Consider the following 19,771-nt stretch of genomic DNA (forward strand, 5'->3'; position numbering starts at 1 on the left):
ACCTTGTATTTGCAGCACTCCTTCAGCCTCTGCCTCCCAAGTGGCGAGATTACAGGTGTACACCACATACTAGCTTCACTTGATTCTTCCCAGTATTGCAATCTTAGCGAAAACAAGGGATGTGAAAATCATAATAGTAATAATAATAATAGTAATAAGAGTAATATAATTAGGTATTTTCACAGTAATGTGGACAGCTGTCTTTTTTGTACTAGTTTTATTGACTTGGGAGTACAGTTGCTTGGTGTGTTTCTACTCCTGGTTTTCATACTCAGCTCTTGGTCAGCATGCAAGTCCGAAAATGCAGGAATCACACTTCAACATTGTCTTTGCTTTCTAAACATTTTATTTGATAGTCTAGAACACAAGATTCCTGAGTAAATAATTCTGTTTTATGTCCTCAGTAATGGAAACCTTCTTGGTCACTTATATGTCTGGAGCTCTGGAGTGTAGGATAAGATGATGTTAGCATTGTCTTAATCCAGAATTGAGCACTGGCATTCTATGAAGCTTCTAAATATATTTTGGGAGATGACCACTAACTTTGGTTTTCATTTATGTGGCTGGAAATCAAATTCGGGGTCTTACACATGTGAGGCAGACTCCCTACCATTAGTAGGAAGTATAGGAAGTACAAGTGATTTCATGTTCAAACAATCAGAACAAAACTACCCTTGGCATCAGTGATTTGTAAGGTCATAGGGTCACCTTGTTTTGTACTTCTGAGGTGGTCTTTAAAAAATAATTTGGTCTTACGTAGATTTTCAAAATTACCTGAGAACTCAGACTGGCAACAATACAACTGTCAATATCATCATCTCTACTGTGGACTACCTCCTCCGAGTGCAGGTAAGTGGTCACACCTGCAAGCCACAGGGGTCAGCTGGCCACCTGCAGAAGTGCTATTAAGTGGGTTTTAATATGTGTGGATTTATGGCTAGATAAGGTGTGAGCTTTATCTTTGACCACAGCCTTCCCATAATTCTTAGAGAAAACTGGCAGTGCTTTGGCCTCTGACTGTCACTCCTAACAAGCTCATTATTTTCTCTCTGTGTATATATGTCTTTTGTAACCTCTCATTTTGATCTCAGTGGTATTTTAGATGCATTTCTGTTTTGTGAAGCACTTTGATGCATGGGTCCTGCTTCTTGAGTTGCCAGGGAAGAGTATTTGAAACATTCCTAAAAATAGGACAGTCCATCCCATGACCACCCTGCCAAGCTTAGCTTTACAAGTGTCTTAATATTTTCACTGATTTAATTTTACCTTAACATCTTGCTGCTTAGACATACCTCTGGGGTTGTACTTCTGTGGAACCTGTTTGCCAGGTTGGAGTTGAAGGGATGGGTTGTACAATGACAGCAACTCTGTAAAGATTATATTTCTCTCACTTCCCTATAAAAATATCAGGCCCAGAATTAAACAAAGTAAGTTCAAAACTTGCAGTTTTTTTCCCCTTGATATTTAAAGAAAAGTATTCTCTCTGGTACTAGGATTCCAACCCAAAGTCTTGAACTACACATGTATCCCAGGAAGCCTTTAAACTTGTGATTTCTGTCTTAGGTTGTCCCCAACACCCAAAAGCTGGAATTATAACATGTCATTATCAAGATAGGCCTATCAGGCTTTGAAAATAAAGGAGTATGGCCATTTTAGTCTCTCCTCTCCTGTTCTCTCCTCCCTCCCTCCGTCTGCTCCTTTTTTTCAACTATCCCTTCTTTTGCTTCTCTTCTTCCCTTTCTTCCTTTCTCCTTCCCACCCTCACATTATCTGTCCCTCCTTCACACCCTCCTTCCCTCTTCACTATCTCCTTCCTTCCTTCATTCCTTCCTTCTTCTCGTCTTTCCTTGCCCTAATAGGAGAAAAGTTCAGCATGAAACAAACATCAAAAATCACTTCTGAAAGTATATTTATAAGTCCTTAAAGACTATGTCGCCAAACTCAAATGTAGTTCATATGTTCACAAAGTTATATTATTCATTTATCCAACAGAGGTTTCTTCCAAGTGTGAGTACATGGGAGATATCTGTGAATATCAGTCTCAAAGGTGTTGGTTTTTAGCTCTTAGTGATCATGAGCAGGCCAGCCACTGTCCTTAGCTACAAGCTAGGAGCACCGTGGATTTCTCTTGCTGAAATACTCCTGGCTTCTCTGGCAAAAATGGAGGGCAAATGTCTGTAACAACAACAAAACAAAACAAAACATCCCCCTCCCTAAGAAAAAGTACCCTCAAAAATCATTGTGCTGTGACCTGTTTGCTTGCCAGGTTCATGTTATAAACATCCAGTTTCACTCAGTGAGCAAATACATTAGCCTTCCTGAATTATTACACTTGTTAAATTCAAAGTGATCCTGTTAGAATGCTTAAAGGTCAGTCCTCTGCTTGTTATTTTGAGGTGTTGCTGGGGTTACTGGAGGTTTCCACACTGCATGCTAGAGGAGACTGCTGATGACTGGGGTCTACTTCTCAGCTTTTCTTTTGCTGCTATATCTAAGATCTCTGGCTGTGCTGGCTCCAAGCCTGGCTGCGGCAGTGATAACTGGCTAATGCCCCTCCACAGCATGGTCCCTGTTTTCCAGGAGTCCATTAGTGATTTCTACTGGTACTACTCTGGGAAAGACATCATAGATGAACAGGGCCAGCGTAACTTCTCCAAAGCCATCCAAGTGGCAAAGCAGGTGTTCAACACTCTCACGGAATACATTCAGGTAAACACCAAAATGGCTCTGCTATACAAAGCTATACAAGTTCTTTTTATTCATTGATCCATCTCCCTGACCTAACATTAAAATTTAAGGGTTTATTTTAACAGTCATTGAGTTCACTTGGTGAGGAATACTTGAGAGTTCAATAAGTTGCCTCCTCATAAATCAGGCTCACACAGCCTGCAAGTGATTCAGTGCTCTACCACAGGGGCAGGGTAGGAAAACTTTTATCCTGTGTTTGTTTCTGGAAGTACAATACTTTAAATACTGCATTTAATATGTAATATATATTTAAGAAACTACTTGTTATTTACATCTAATATGATTGACTGAATAATAAAGCTCCTAATTAGAGGTTACATGTCTGTCCCTGACTATTGAGCTCATGATGTGGCTTGGTTGCTTATGAGGGAGCCCAAAGCTAGAGCTCTTTCAGGCAATAGCTTTCCAAAAACAATATTTTAACATATCAATACCCTTGGATTCAAGGTTTATGAAATTAATTATCAAGTATTAAGTTTAAAATTGTGAGTAGTTACACTATTCACTGAATAATCTTACAACTGAAATCAAAGAAAGATTGTTTCATTTATGTGAATATTGTATCCATGTTACTACTTAGGAATAAGAAAAGATTTTTTCTTCCCCTAAGTACATTCTTATATTTTTGTTGTTTTTTGTTTTCTGAAAGAGGGTCTCATGTATCTGTAGCTATTAAGTAGCCAGAGATGACCTTGAACTCCTCCCTGTTGCTGGTACTACAGGCCTGTGCCTCCACAGTTGTTTTACTTACTCTTTTCACACAAGGTAGTGACTATTGATTTGACTGAACAACTGAACCATCATCACCCTCCCCTTTTCCTATAAACAGAAGAAATAGACAGTGTCTCCAATGTTTTAATATTCATATATAAACAAACCATCAAAATACCTGAGGAGTTTTAAGGGGCACTTAACTAGACAATCCCAGGAAGAACACTGTCAGGGGTACTTTATTTCTACCATGTCCCTCTCATTTTATGCCTATTCATAGATAAAGAGCTGAAAATAAGATATATAAACAGAGAGTTAAATTTTTTTCTTTCCCTAAAGTTTATTCAGTCAAATAATAATTCCTAATGATCACTGTCCTTCTATTTATGTTTCAGGGTCCTTGTACTGGAAACCAGCAGAGCTTGGCACACAGCAGGCTGTGGGATGCTGTTGTGGGTTTCCTTCATGTATTTGCCCACATGCAGATGAAGCTGTCTCAGGTAAGTCAGTGGCCTTTAACTGATGGACCATAGCCATCAGCAAGTACACTGGCATCCTTATATTTTGCTATTATCTCTCCTACATCACTAACCTATGGGTCTTTTACTCTATGTCAAATATTTTGTTTTTTCAATTTTAATTTCTGTATTGTAAATCACCTTATTGTCATGAATTCACAAATAAAATATCAATAGTTAAGGTACACAATTTTTTAAAACATTTATTTTTAAGTGTGTGTGCATGCACATGTGTGCACGTGCATGTTATTTCAGGTACCCACAAAGGTCAGAAGAAGACATTGGCTCCTATGGAGCTAGAGCTTTAGTTGGTAACAAGACACCTAATGTGGATGCTGGAAATTAAACTCAGTTTCTGTGCAAGAGCAATAAATGGCCTTAACCACTGTGCCATTTATCCTCTACATCAAACATTTTTAATAAAGCAAAACTTTATTCCCCTAATGGAGAGGGCATCAGCTGACCAAGGAAAGATTCTATCAGAGTCCAGCTTGGGTGAACTAATGAGTTAGGTGAACCTATAGGATGGTGGCTGACATGAAGCAACTGCATCATCAGAAAGCCTACAGGATGCCTTACAGACTGCTGTACCATTGAGGGCTCCCACCTGTGATATGGAAAATACATAAATGCAGCACAAACTAATGAGTTCCCTCAAATTCAGGGAAGATATATCACTGTAGAATACCCATCAAAACCAAAACCTAAAACAGTTCATGCAAGGTAAGCAGAGAGGGAAACAGATGACATAAAGGAATTGGAAATAAAGCAGCCATTATCATTTCACAGCTTTCTGGGACATTTTCTGGTCTTGCTTCACTGGGAATTTTCTTACATTGCATGGGCATTGAAAAGGGATTTGAAACCTGTGGTAAATTTGTCAAGGAGAAGAAGTTCTTACAGGTTCTAACACAAACAAAAATGTCATTCACCCACTACCAAGAAAGTCAACTTTCTGAAAGTCAAAGAGAAGGGGCAACAGTTATAAAGATAAATAAGGAGCATGCTTTGATATTAATCCACAAAGTCAGTTGGAAACTGCTTCCCTAGTTCCATATCTATATCATTGTAAGCTAAAGATACATGACTAGAAAAAGTTAATGTCATCCCTGGGTAAATGTGCCTCTGGTTCAGGGCATCTTGGTGATAGCAAATGATCTGACATACCTGTTGGAAATGGGAGTCCACCACATGATAAGAAAAAGAATACAAGTGTTCAAGTCAGAAGAGAGGTAACTCAGATAGCAAAGGTGCTAGAGGTGAGTTTGATCCCCAGAACTCACATGGTAGAAGGAGAAAGCCACTCCCTATAGATTGCCACATGGCTGCCACATGCTTATGCTTATAATGGCAAATGAGCATACAGACATGCATGAGTGAATACACACACACACACACACACACACACACACACACACACACACATCCACACACTACACACTCCTTCTCTCAAAATGAATATGTGTAAAAAATAATAAGGAAAAAGAAGTAAGAGAGAAGGGAACAAATATAGTCTTTTCAAGTTAAAACTGTGTCTAATATGCAGAAATAGTTGTCTACCATGAGCATGTACCCCAAGACTTGTGTTCCTCCACATACCTGTTGGGTACATGTCCTTGAAGGCACTTCAATGAACACACATCAAAACTGAGCAGCAAGTGTTCTTTACTTAATCAATGTATCTATTCAGTAAACTGTGTGTTTATATTTGATATCCAGTAGTTCCGTGATGCCTTAAAGGGCTTAGTATTAGCAACCTGGAAATTTCCTGTGAGGACAGATGTGATCTTGCTATGTGTTCTTCTCCTTATCTTGAATGTAATATATTCATGTTTCCAGGATTCAAGCCAAATAGAGCTCTTGAAAGAACTAATGGATCTCCAGAAGGACATGGTGGTCATGCTGCTGTCCATGCTAGAAGGTAGAGCTTTAAATGTTCACTTTCAAGTTCTCTTTTATTCTTGTTGGACAAATTTGAGCATCTGTTTGGCATCAGTGTGTAGCAAGACATAACCCCAAGAAGCAATGTGCAGCCACTCTGATGAAGTGCTAGGCATCTTAGTTTCTTTTCTTGTTGCTCTGTTGAAATTTTCTGATAAACATGACTTACTAGAGAAATGGTTGTTGTGTCATGTTCTATCCTAGTGAAGAAACTTAGGTGGAAGGAGCTTGAAGCAGCTGGTTATGGTGCCTCCCAAACCAGAGAGCAGAGAGCAATGAATGAATGCCTGCTAGTTCTTGGTTCCTTTCTTCAGGTTAGACAGTCCAGGATGTCCTACCCAGAGCATGGTCCTGCCCACAAGTAAGATGGGTCTTCCAACACCAATTAACACCAATTAATGTAATTAAGATAATTCCTCACAGGTATTCCCAGAAGCCCACCTCAGACTCTTCAGCATATATGTCTACTTCACAAACATGTTATAGTTCCCTTTCTGGGCACAACATTCTGTCTATTTTGGGGTTCGTTGAACTCCTTATTTTAGGAATATAGTCTTCTGTGTATCTGCAATTTAAAAGTAATCTTGTTTTCTGAGGCTTGTTAGTAATCTCCCCTTTTCTAAACCCAAACACTGAACCATGGGGAAACACAGGATGGTGGTTTCTATTATAAATCAAAGATGGAGGGGGAAGGAAGAAAGAAGAGCGGTAGTGAAGAGGAAAGGGGTGGGGAGAATGAACCTAAGTTGTCAGTCATAGCAATAAGTGTCCTTATCTGATGAGCCATCTCATAAGAATATGATTTAATGTGGAGAACCCTAATTACTTTGTGAATATGGCTTTTTCCAGTGTTTCTATAATCATTTTTTGAGATGTTAGAGATAATTATCCATCTGTTCTCAAGGCCTCATGCATTAGGAGAAAATATAAGAATGACTTATGTTTAAGCCCAGGTCTGTATGATTATTTTTTCTATAGATACTAGTGTGTAAAAAAATGCTAATTTTTAAACAATGACACATGCTTTTCTCTAACAGGTAACGTTGTGAACGGAACAATAGGCAAACAAATGGTAGACATGCTTGTGGAATCGTCCAACAATGTAGAGATGATCCTCAAGTTCTTTGACATGTTTCTGAAGCTAAAGGACTTAACATCCTCTGACACATTCAAGGAGTATGACCCTGATGGCAAAGGGGTCATTTCCAAGAGAGACTTCCACAAAGCCATGGAGAGCCACAAGCACTATACACAGTCAGAGACTGAGTTCCTGCTGTCCTGTGCAGAGACAGATGAAAATGAAACACTAGACTATGAAGAGTTCGTCAAAAGGTTTCATGAGCCTGCAAAGGACATTGGCTTCAATGTTGCTGTCCTGTTGACCAATCTCTCAGAGCACATGCCCAATGACACAAGGCTGCAGACCTTCCTGGAGTTAGCAGAGAGTGTCCTGAACTATTTCCAGCCTTTCCTGGGTCGCATTGAGATCATGGGCAGTGCCAAGCGCATTGAGAGGGTCTACTTTGAGATCAGCGAGTCCAGCAGAACCCAGTGGGAGAAGCCACAGGTTAAGGAGTCCAAAAGGCAGTTCATATTCGATGTGGTCAATGAGGGTGGGGAGAAGGAGAAGATGGAACTGTTTGTGAACTTCTGTGAGGACACCATCTTTGAGATGCAGCTGGCAGCTCAGATCTCAGAGTCTGACCTAAACGAGAGGTCAACAAATAAAGAAGATAATGAGAAGGAGAGGCCTGAAGAGCAGGCCCCACGGATGGGCTTCTTCTCCCTCCTCACCATCCAGTCAGCCCTGTTTGCTCTCAGGTACAATGTGCTAACCCTCGTTAGGATGCTCAGCTTAAAGAGCCTAAAGAAGCAGATGAAGAGAATGAAGAAGATGACAGTGAAGGACATGGTCACAGCTTTCTTCTTGTCTTACTGGAGTGTGTTCGTGACCCTCTTGCACTTTGTGGCCAGTGTCTGTAGGGGCTTTTTTCGCATTGTCTCCAGCCTGCTGCTTGGGGGCAGTCTGGTAGAAGGTGCTAAGAAAATCAAAGTGGCAGAGCTTCTAGCCAACATGCCAGACCCCACTCAGGATGAGGTGCGAGGAGATGAAGAAGATGGAGAGCGGAAGCCTTTAGAGTCAGCTCTGCCCTCTGAAGATCTGACAGACTTAAAGGAACTGACGGAGGAGAGTGACCTTCTTTCGGACATATTTGGCTTGGATCTGAAGAGGGAAGGAGGGCAGTATAAACTAATTCCTCACAATCCAAATGCCGGCCTCAGTGATCTTATGACCAACCCCATCCCTGTGCCTGAGGTACAAGAAAAGTTTCAGGTACTTCATTTTAAGTCATCATTATTAGTGACATCAAACTCCCCCCTACACACACACACACACATACACTTGGTGAATGCATGCACTCTGGGTCTTTCTTGCTCATATTCTCATGCTCTCTCTTACTTGCTTTGTCTGTCTGTCTGCCTGCCTGCCTGTCTGTCTGTCTCTGTCTCTTTCTCCCTCTCCCTCTTCCCCTCCCCTTTCCCTGCTCTTTGGCTCTTTCTCACTCTTATGTGCATACTCTCTCTTGCCCTCTCTCACTCCTTTGCTCTCTCACACACCATCGCTTTCTCTTTCACTCTTGCTCTCAACTTTCATTTCTGGGAAAAATGATCTTTGGAAGGCAAAACTAGACTGTAAGGAATCTATATGATATTTTATGAGAAACTGTGAATTTGTTCTCTTCGTGGGCCATGAGATCCTGCTGTGATGGTCAGCTGTACCATATTTCTATACCCAAATCTTTGTGATTATTTTCCAAGTGTCTGAAAACACTAAGTGGATGAGAAATTCAAAGCTAGAAGGTTTGTCAGTGGGTGGAGTTCTATGTGCTGATATAATTGAACACCAGTACTTAGATGATGATAAGATGCAATAAGACTTAAAATAGCCTTGAAAGATAGAGACAATTTGAGGAGGTAGATAAGGTAAAGAAGATTTCTCTAATGACAAAAGCCAGTGGAAAGGAGCCTAGAGAGTTTTAATCCACTGCTTTTGGAGAGGAGGGTGTGCATAAAAAGTGGGATTAGGAGGGGACATGGAACTTCTATCTCAGTGTAAACCAAAAGGATCTCCTGTGAGGGTTATGACTTGGCAGGTGGCTGTACAGTTCCCCAGGGGCACTCAGTGGTGACATATAATCCTTCTTAGAAAGCAAAGATGATTTCCATCACCAAAGTGCTTGCTTTGTGTCCTGGTCACTTTTTTGTTTCATTGACACAAGCTCGAATCATTTTAAAAGAGAAATTCTCAATTGAGAAAAATTCTCCCCTAAGACTGACCCATGGGCAAGAATGTAAAGCATTTTCTTGATTAATGATTGAGGTGGGAAGGTCCAAGCAGTTATGGGCAGTATCACATCTGGCTGATAGTCCTGGGTTGTGTAAGAAAGCAGGCTGAGAAAACCATGAAGAGTAAGCCAGGAAGCAGCATCCCACCGTGGCTTCTGCTTCAGCTCCTGTCCTCCAGTGATGGACTGTAATCTGTGAGGCAAACAAACCCTTTCCTCTCCAAGATGCTTTTGGTTGTAATGTCTAACTATGACACTTTTTAAGCATGAGGCCTGGAGTTCAGTCCAAGGAACCTACATTTTAAAGAGAAAAGACCAAATGTAGTGATGTGGACTCAATCTCAGTTCAGGGGACAGGCTGATCCATGGAACTCACTAGCTAGCCAGGCTAGCCTAATGGGAGAATCTCAGACCAAAGGGGTCCTGTCTCAAAACAAACAAAACAAGGTGTCTGGCCTATGAGGAATGGTGTTTTAAGTTGTCCTCTGATCTCCACATGCATGGCCATGCATGCACACACCCACCTGGAGACACTGGTGCACTTGCATACATACACATACATCTACAGCAATACTAATCCTGTTTTTCTGTTCCATATTGACATGCTCAAGGAGCAGAAGGCAAAAGAAGAGAAGGAAGAAAAGGAAGAAAGCAAGTCTGAACCCGAGAAGGCTGAGTATGTCCTGCCACATGCTTTCTCCATATCCCAGAACCTCTTGGCTTGGCTCCTGCACTTTGGGAGCTGAGATAGAGATTCTTATCCTGCAAAGATGTCACATGACCCACTCTCCCATCTTTCTGAAAGCCAGGATCTCACTCCATGCAGAGCCACCTGGATTCACCCAGGCTCTTCCTCCTCTTTCCATGGGCATTGTCTGTGTGTGATTCTCCCTTATTGCAAGGGATCCCAGTGCCTCTCTGAAAGGACTGGTAGATAAAGTTTATGTGTGCATGTTTGTCCTTTGAAAAATGGGAAGAAACCAATATGGCAAATTCAGCCACTTAGTGTATTCTGGAGTAATATTCTGAGCATTGTCTGAGGCCACATGCATAGGAATCTCCTAGAGATTGTTTTAAAAAAATGAAGATTCCATGCTGGAGAGGTAGTGTAGCTAAGAAAGTGCTTGCTGCAGAAGCATGGGGACCTGAGTTTCATCCCCAGAACTCACATAAAAGCCTCAGTGTGAAGTACAGATTCGTAATTAATGGGGAGGTGAAGATAGGCAGATCCCTGGGGCTTCCTAGGCAGCCAAATTAGCTAATTAGAGAAAGAGCCTTTGTCAAAAAATATTGGGTGTGTGGCTACTGAAGAGTGATACCAGAGGTTACCTTGTGACCTATTTAAGAATACACATGTATCACCTACTCAGAAACACACAAAAGAATATGAGAATACACATGTACCATCTACTCAGAAGACTGATTCCTGGTCCCTCCCTACCTGCTTACACACACACACACACACACACACACACACACACACACACACACACACACACACACATGCCTTCCCTGTTTTGAAAAGGGACTAGGGGGTCCTCATCTTAATGAGTACACCTGATGTCATGGAGTTCTATTGTAAACACAGAGGAAGCTGGTAAAGATTATAACATGAAACGAGAAATGTCAGACTTCTCCATAATGGTTTTACATCACTAACATAGAAAACCCTTATCTTGTTCCAAATTTATGTAAGCTTATATATTCATCTAGAAAAAGTTAAGAAAAAAATTAAAGTCTTAGGTTCCTGTCTCACAGAGCAGCCACTTTACCACTTCCCCCATTATTTTGCTATTTTATGAGCCTGTTTTCATTGTCTTAGACCTTGAATCTGTTGTTAACATGGCCAGATAAATGACATTTAGATCGGAAAAAGTGGCACATGATACAATAGATATCAGTTCTTACCTGATGTGAAGTATGGTGTTGACTAGACCTAGTGTGAGCTTAATGTAGCATCTGTGCCCTCACAAGAAGGATTCTTACTTTACATTTAAAGCATTTCTAGATAGACTTCTAGCCCAGGGACTGGAAGGATGGTTTAGCAGTTAAACAAACATGCTTGTTGCCAGGTCTAGTGACCTGAGTTTGATCCCTAGGATCTACGTGGTAGGAGAAGGTAGCTAATACTTTCAACTTGTCCTCTGACCCCCACATATTTGCAAGTACACAGGCAACTTAAATAAATACCTCTAAGTCTTAAAAAGTATTAAACTTCTAGTCCTAAATCCATTGTTATCTGGAATTAGTATAACAATATACTTACATTGATATTAAAAGTAATGTTTTACTTAATAAAATTAGGTCTGTGATTAACTGTATCAATGTATTAGCATACCAGTGTCCACTATATGTGAAAAAACAAATGCACAGGACTTTAATTTTAAGTGTCAATGGCTATGGCTATAGACTGTTTACAATTGAGTTACTGGTCAGTAAGATGGCTGGGAAGCTAAAGGCACTTGCTTCAAAGTGGGCTTGAGTTTGATCCCCCCAGAATCCACATGGTAGGAGGTAAGAACTAACTCCTACAAGTTGTCGTCTGATCTTCACTAGTATGCTATCCTCTCCATATCCCATAAAAAGTAACCTCAGTCTTTGGGCTGATATAAAGTGTAATTAAATATAAAAATAGAGTTATGATTTTAATGATCAAAATTTAGAGGCAGGTGAGTTGCAGTCCTAATATAATGGCTACTTGGAAGGCTGCAGGAAGACTGTAAGTCCAAGACTGGCATGGGTTATATGGGGGAAGTTCAAGGCCAGCCTAGGCAACTTAGTGACACCCTGTCTCAAATTAAATAGTGAAAAAGAGGGTTGGAGATGTAACTGCATTGAAGATTGCTTTCCTGGAATGCATGAGACCTTAGCTCCTGTTCACAAAACTGTATTTTAAAAGTAAGGTGTGGTGAGCGGGGGGGGGATTCAAGGAATGTCTTTGTTAGTGTACCATTTTGCAACTGAATATTTTATTATACAAATGAAGAGAATCTGCTAAGATATGAATACAAAAAGTTTTCCAGCCTGAAAAATGTTCCTTTGATTTGAATTCCACAGACTCATTTATCTGTGGAGAGAGGGACAAATCTTTTTCCTCACTCTAAAATCCAGAATGCTATGGTATTCGCTGGGGTAGAATTTAGTTTGGGAGCTAGAGGTGATGGCTCTGTTTATAAAGAGCTTGTTACAGGAGTACATAACCCTGAGTTTGATCCAAAAAACCTACATAAAAGACTGGGTAATAATGTTCTGTTTTTGTAATACCAGCCCTGGGGAGGTAAAGACAGTCAAATCCCTGGGACTTACTGGCCAGTCAGTCTAGCCTAATTGATGAATCAGTTTAAGACTTTATCACACAAAACAAGGTGGATAGTACCCAAAGAAGAATGCTCAAGGTTGTCTTCTGATTCCCACATGTATACATGAACACATGCATATGCTTGCACATGAACATACACACACATACAGAACTTAGTTTCTAAGTGGATGTTGTGATTTATTTGTCACTTTGTATTTTGCAAAGTACCTGCTTGGTTCTTCACCTTCTAGAGAGCTTATGCTTTCTTTGTTTTCACAGGGGGGAAGATGGAGAAAAAGAAGAAAAAGCCAAAGATGATAAGGGCAAACAGAAGTTGAGACAGCTTCATACACATCGATATGGGGAACCTGAGGTGCCAGAGTCAGCATTCTGGAAGAAAATCATAGCCTATCAACAAAAGCTGCTGGTGAGACTTGGGGATGGCTTTTAGTACTCAGTGATTGTCCCTGGCTATGTGTAGCAGTTTGTCCCAGAAAACCCTCTACCACATCTGAGAATAAAGTCCCTTATGTAAGAATGGTAGAGTGCTTGTGTGTGAACAGCATGTCCTGCTGTGTATTTTGACCTATTTAGATTATTTAGGTCTGTAATTCAATGTGAATATTATGTTAATGTTTGTTAGGGTGTATTATTTAGGGAATATTGGCAAGAGAAATGTCTGTATCCTTTTAAGACAGATTTTTTTTTTCAATTGGTTTGATTTATGAAGGGAGAGTCTTCAGAACCAGATATTTTGTCTACTCATTTAAGTGTATTTGAACTTTTGAAGTGGTTTGTTGATCTTTAGTGTGTGTGTGCGTGTGTGTGTGTGTGTGTGTGTGTACCCGCACGCACGCATTTGTCTACATGCCTTGATGTATACCATGTGTATGCAGTGCCTGAGCTGTCCAGAAGAGGGCATCTCACATCCTACAAAGTTCCTGAAGGACCTACCCAGTTCTGTGCATGTCCATGGCTGCCATGGAGGCCAGCCCACTGCCAACATCATCTCTTTTTGCATCCATTCTTACTAACCGGTCCCTGTTGCTTCTACTGTCTCCACAGAGGGATTTCTAAGTCATCACCTAGGTACATCCTGTCCTCTTTAGTTCTCTACCAGCATCTCAACCACTTAGAATAAAATGCCATTTTAACAGTGACAGCATATGAAGTAGCATATGTAATTACTAATAGCATATTAAAATGAATAATTGTATTTCCTCGTATTTTCTCATAGCAAATGAGGGAGACTGATTCTGTTATTATGTTGACATTACAGAAGAGACAAGATGTGTTCTAGGAAAGATTAGTTCATTCATCCAAATCCAGTAAATGTTGGGGCAGACTTCACATCCCTGTAGTATAGTACTAGAGGTTGTTAATGAGTTCAGAGATCACTGAATCTGTTTACTGTAACAGACAACTGAAATGTTCTCCGAACCATTCAGAACTCAGCCCAGGCTTACCTGCCAGAGTCACCTTCTTCCTTTTCCTTACTTTTTGCTGGGGATCAAGCACATTCACACACACACACACACACACACACACACACACACACACACACACACACACACACACAAACACACACACACACAGAAAATATTTTTAAAGAGTAATGGTGTGTGTGTGTGTGTGTGTGTGTGTGTGTGTGTACCACTTGAATGTAGTACCTGTGGAGGCCAGAAGAGGGCATCAGATTTCCCCCACCCCCATAATTAGAGCTATAGATGTGAACTTCTATGTGGGTGTAGAAAACTGAGCCCAGATCCTTTTGCAAGAGCAGCAGATGCTCTCAACCCTCTCTGTGGCCCCACAACATTACTCTTAATTCAGGGCCCTGTCCTCACTATCCACACATGTCTCTAATACACCTTCCCCCTATGGTTCAGTTAGCTCCTTGCCACCTGCAGACCTATGTTTAAGCTACCTCCTAAGGTGGCCTTTCCAAGCCACCTATCCAAACTACCACCCCACTCCCCAAGCCTTCACATATGTATCAATATGTCACTTAGAATTTTTAATTATACTTTGTATCTGAGGGTGTGGTTGTTATTAGTTGTCTCCTCCTTGGTGGTAGAAATTTTGTCTCTTATTGTATGTCTCTAATACCAAGAACACAACAAACTCCCACTCTGTACTTAGGAGTAAGTGAATAGATTTTTGTTTAAAGTGTTTGCAAATTTCTTATCTCTTACTGGCTGACCTGTTCTCAACCCTTTCCCCCTTCAGAACTATTTTGCTCGCAACTTTTACAACATGAGAATGCTGGCCTTGTTTGTCGCTTTTGCCATCAATTTCATCCTGCTCTTCTACAAGGTATGTCCCTGTGGGTTGAAGACCATTCTAAAAGTTTAAAGTGGCAGATAGCAATGGATAGATTCCCCTGGGAGCTTCGAGAAAGCACATTTATCCCAATTCTAAACTGCACTTTAGCAAAATAGAGAGACCAAAGCTAAGGCCATCACAGATGCCCAGGAAGGCAGGGCACATACATTTCTGGAAGAGTAGGAGGGACCTCAGCTGGCTGTGACTGATGAGGGCTAGGTGTTACAGAGGGGTCATTCCCAGGGTTCCTAGGATGATTCAGCTGAAATTCTTACTTGTCATGATACCTGGATGTGACAGAACCTCCCTCACTTGGAATTATTTGGATAACTAAGAAGAAAAGTATCTAGTGTTTTCCTGCAGATTGGAATAATAACTTTGGTTAGATTAGCATGAAATTAAAAAACAAAAACTCAGCATTTATTCTCTGTGTGCACAAGTAAGTTTCCATGTGAATGAGGAGGTCAAAGAACACCTAACAAGAGTCTGTTCTCTCTTTCTATTCTATCATTTCTGGAGATTGGACTCAGGGCATCAAGCTTGACAGCAAACTCCTTTTCCTATTGAGCCATCTCTTAGCTCCCTAGCATGAGTTTTAGGAGCATATTTGTTACTTGTATCTGCTGTTGGAAAAGATGTTTCTATCCTTTCCAGTTAGTCTTTCCATAACACCATTATGCACTGACCTCACATTCAGCTTTGTTTCTATTTCCTACCTTTGTGGTGATGTGATACACAGAGAACTGACTGTGTTTTAAATGGTTTGAATCAGGTCTCCACTTCTTCTGTGGTAGAAGGAAAGGAGCTGCCTGCCAGAAGCTCCAGCGACACTGCCAAAGTGACCACCAGCCTGGACAGCAACCCTCACAGAACTATTGCAGTGCACTATGTCCTAGAGGAGAGCAGTGGCTACATGGAACCCACCTTGCGCATCTTAGCCATTTTGCACACAGTCATCTCTTTCTTCTGCATCATTGGATACTACTGCTTGAAAGTAAGTCCCCAAGCACCTGTGCATTTACAATGTCTGTAGATTGTACTTTTGGGGAAGCAAGTGCTCAAATGGAATTTGTGGTGTATTTGAGATGCTCTAAAGTTTCACACCTCTGGGGTGGAAGAAGGTTGGAGTAGAGGAAAATGATGGGCTAAATGCAGAAGAGTAACTGTGGTCATATGCTTCTATCTCTGAAGCTAGGACTGGAGAGGCCTGACCTTCCCAAGTTTCCATTTATCAGTCATTGATTGCAAGTGTGGTTTTCCCTACTGATAATTATCCATATAGTCAGTATTTTCACATACAGCTTGAACATTCAGAGGTGAACCCTTCTGCCCCTTAGTCTCTCACAGATAATTAGCCGGGAGGCATACTGTTCTGTTATTAGATATGTATCTCTCACCATCCATGGCAGAAGACCCACAGTTCCTGTTATTTCACCTAGAAAACAAGTTGCTCTCATGTCCCTGCTGGGAGTAACAGTAAGTGTTGGTGAATACTCAGGGACATGAGTAAAATTGCTAAGATTTTTTTCACATCTATTCATATTGTTGCATTAAAGTAATGTATAATTAAATATATTGAATATTTTGTAATTACTATCTCTCTCTAGTATTTAGAATGCTATCATTTGTTCAATTATATATTAATCCCCATGTCTTTAAAACATAAGGACATGTATGGTGCTTTCCCAAAACCTTCTAGATAGTTCTTTCTGCCTGAAAATAGTTGATTCACTTTCACTCATTTTTTTCCCCTTCCTGCAAGTAAGAGGAGAAATAGTTCTTCCCAAAAGCTGTTTTGTAAAGATAGTGACTGTGAGAGATGCCAGTCCAGCTAAACGAATGTCCACCTATTCCATCTACAGGTCCCTTTGGTTATTTTTAAGCGAGAGAAGGAAGTGGCACGCAAATTGGAGTTTGATGGGCTTTACATCACAGAGCAGCCATCGGAAGACGATATTAAAGGCCAGTGGGACAGACTCGTGATCAACACACAGTGAGTGGGGGATTATGGGAGGAAACTCTGGGCTCAGGAATTTTAAGATGTTAAAAGAAATTCCCTGCTAAAGTTTTTGAAGACTTATTAAAAGTTTAGCCTAACTGAATAACAGTTATATATTCAGCATAGAAAAATCAGAGGACTAAGAATCATCCGAAGCTAATGGATGCCCACAATTTTGCCCTCTGGCCGAGTCTCTTAATCAAAAAGCACTTTGAGGCCATTTGCACAATGCTGATGGGAATGAACAGCCATTACCCGGGGCTCAGGAGGTGTGTATCACCAGGTTCACAACCCACTGTGCAGAGGTGTCTCATCCAAATGTAGAGGAGGCAGAAATTGTTCATTAAGGCAAGGGCTAAAGTGTTGGAGGCAGAAATACTGAATTCACACTGCTAATGTGCCTGAACTTCCACAGGATACCACCAGCCGGCCTCATAAAAACCTACCAAATTTTACAATGTCACTTATAAGGGGAGAAAAAAAAAGAAACACTTTTTTTTTTTTTAACTAATCCAGTCATCATATAGCCTGTTGGCTTAAGATAAAAAACAGACAAACCAACCAGCTACTGTGTCTCATATAAGTCCATCCCAACTTATAACTTCCATAGAAACAATTTTTGATGGTATATTTTTGAGTGTTTTATATTCCATAAGAGTCAAATATTATATTATGATTGAGTTTGTTTATTCTTTTTATTTTTTTAATTGTGGTGAGGAGGGTTGAATCCAAGGCCTTACCCTTGCTCTGCAAGCACTCTGCTGCTGAGCCATGTCCCTAGCCCTGGAATTGCTGATTTTTAAAAGTTATTTCTAGTAGGCTCTGAGTTTTCCACTGGGGAATAAGACTCTATAGAAAAACAGTGACAGGTTCCTAATCTACTTATTTGTTCTTTTTTTGGAGTGGGAGGACTTGAACTCAAGGCCTTGAATGTGCTAGACTAGCTAGCCCTTCACCTCTCAGCCACCACCAAAGCCACAATCTATAGACACTGTCATTTTAAAAATAATAGACAAGAAATATATATATTTTATATATTACATTCTTATAAACAAATGATAAAATATAATATTCAACTTGTTAATAAATATAATTATAGTAAGATAGCATCCATATTATTTTGATGTGATTTACCTATTGATATTATTTAAATGATGGTTAATATGCTTATAGAAAAATTATGAACAGACATGTTATATGATTCATTGTACTAAGTAGATGGTGGGATAGCTGCATACATATTTTCAATATTTGTTTATTTCAAATTATATGTCATTTATCATTTAAAAATACTAATCCTCTTACATCTCTGCTTTTGTGCCTTTTAGGTCCTTTCCCAATAACTACTGGGATAAATTTGTTAAAAGAAAGGTAATATTTCTGAGAAGGAAGAATTCCCAGTGTTTTTCTTAAAGTACACTTCAGTGAGTGTGATGTGGTTTGAATGTAGAGTGGGATGTGAGATGTGTTACTGTTGCCTGCTGTTGTTACTTCTAGGTGGCAAGAGAATCAAATAGACATCTTTCAAAGAGCATCTAAGACATTCTGTTGCCCCTAAATAAACAGACCTCCGTTCACTGACCCACCATGCTTTAGGGAACAGTGAAGTGTGCACAGTGACAAGAACTAGTAGGAATTTGCTTTGATATTGTCTGGGTTGCCCAAGTTGACTGCAAGCTATTTTTCTTTATATAACTTTAAAGACCATAAAAAAATAAATTTGACTCCAATTGTGAGGGAGGGTGATAAAAAGGATACTGTCATTGCTTCAGCCATGTGCCTAGCTGCTGTTGAGAGCCTCTGCTTAGAGACGCGGGGTTATCCTTACCCTTCCCACCACATAGGATCTGCATGTGGCTCCTCAAGTTTTAGTTGGAACATCAGATGTTTGTATGCTGAGGGCTGATACTCAGGAATTACTCTTTTTTTATTTTTTTGCTTCTTCTTCTCCTCCTCCTCCTCCTTCTCTTCTCTTCTTCTTTTTTAATGGAGTTTTAAGACAAGGTCTCAAACTGTTGCCCAGGCTAGCCTAGAACTCACCAAGTAGCCCGTGTTGGCTTTAAACTCTTTGCAATCTTCTTCCCTCAGCTTCTAGAGAATGCTGAGGTAATAGGCACAAGCCATGGCTCCTGGCTCCTTGCTGATTCTTTGAACTGCTCAGTTCACATGTTCACACGTTGTTTTGTGGAGGATGCCAGCTCTGTGTGTCCTGGAACAGGCACATGTCTTTATCAGTTCAGTGCTGTTCCAAAGGTACTTGTCAATGAGACACTGAAAGATTTTCTTACCACCTAATGCAGAGATGGAACATACACTAAGAACTTAAATGTAATGAAATGTAACTGTATCACTAAGCATGGTGTGTGTGTGTGTGTGTGTGTGTGTGTGTGTGTGTGTATGTATGTATGTGCACATACACACATGTGCACACATGTATGTCCACACTTTCTGGTGGAAAGAATCTGCATTTTCTGATTACTATGTGTACCTTTGCACATTTTTTGTTACCTTGTGAACTGGTATTTTGAGTTATTACACTAATGAATATATTCATATCTAAATTAAGCCAAAGTTTTGAAAGACTAGTTTAAAATAATTTTAAATGGGCATTTTGGATATTTTTTTCTTATTTCCAACTCCTTTTTTCTTTCCTTTTTTGAAAATTTAAATTTGAAACAAGGTTGTTTTACATGTCGATCACAGTTCCTTCACCCTCCCATCCTCCCCTTTGGCAAATACCAGCCAATCCCCTTTCTTCTCTCCAGGGAGGATGAAGCCTTTTATGAGGAGTCTTCAAAGTCTGTCATATCATTTGGGGCAAGGCCTAGGCCTTCCATGTGTCCCTCTATGTGGGATGGGCTCCCAAAGTCTATTGGTATACTAG

The 19,771-nt window shown here is 40.3% G+C and overlaps 1 protein-coding gene across 1 annotated transcript in view; it reads left to right on the forward strand.

The window, feature by feature from the left end:
- The window catches only part of Ryr2 (ryanodine receptor 2), a 548,210-nt gene that overhangs the window by 506,111 nt on the left and 22,328 nt on the right, over positions 1 to 19,771 (forward strand). The window contains exons 86-96 of the mRNA XM_051194750.1: positions 761 to 849; positions 2,581 to 2,709; positions 3,855 to 3,959; positions 5,817 to 5,898; positions 6,956 to 8,253; positions 9,877 to 9,941; positions 12,843 to 12,990; positions 14,793 to 14,879; positions 15,661 to 15,882; positions 16,751 to 16,881; positions 18,216 to 18,258. Of these exons, the coding sequence (XP_051050707.1) occupies positions 761 to 849; positions 2,581 to 2,709; positions 3,855 to 3,959; positions 5,817 to 5,898; positions 6,956 to 8,253; positions 9,877 to 9,941; positions 12,843 to 12,990; positions 14,793 to 14,879; positions 15,661 to 15,882; positions 16,751 to 16,881; positions 18,216 to 18,258 (2,399 nt within the window). The remainder of the gene's footprint in view (positions 1 to 760; positions 850 to 2,580; positions 2,710 to 3,854; positions 3,960 to 5,816; positions 5,899 to 6,955; positions 8,254 to 9,876; positions 9,942 to 12,842; positions 12,991 to 14,792; positions 14,880 to 15,660; positions 15,883 to 16,750; positions 16,882 to 18,215; positions 18,259 to 19,771) is intronic.

Source organism: Phodopus roborovskii, unplaced genomic scaffold, assembly GCF_943737965.1.
Source record: "Phodopus roborovskii unplaced genomic scaffold, PHOROB, whole genome shotgun sequence".
Taxonomy (NCBI): domain Eukaryota; kingdom Metazoa; phylum Chordata; class Mammalia; order Rodentia; family Cricetidae; genus Phodopus; species Phodopus roborovskii.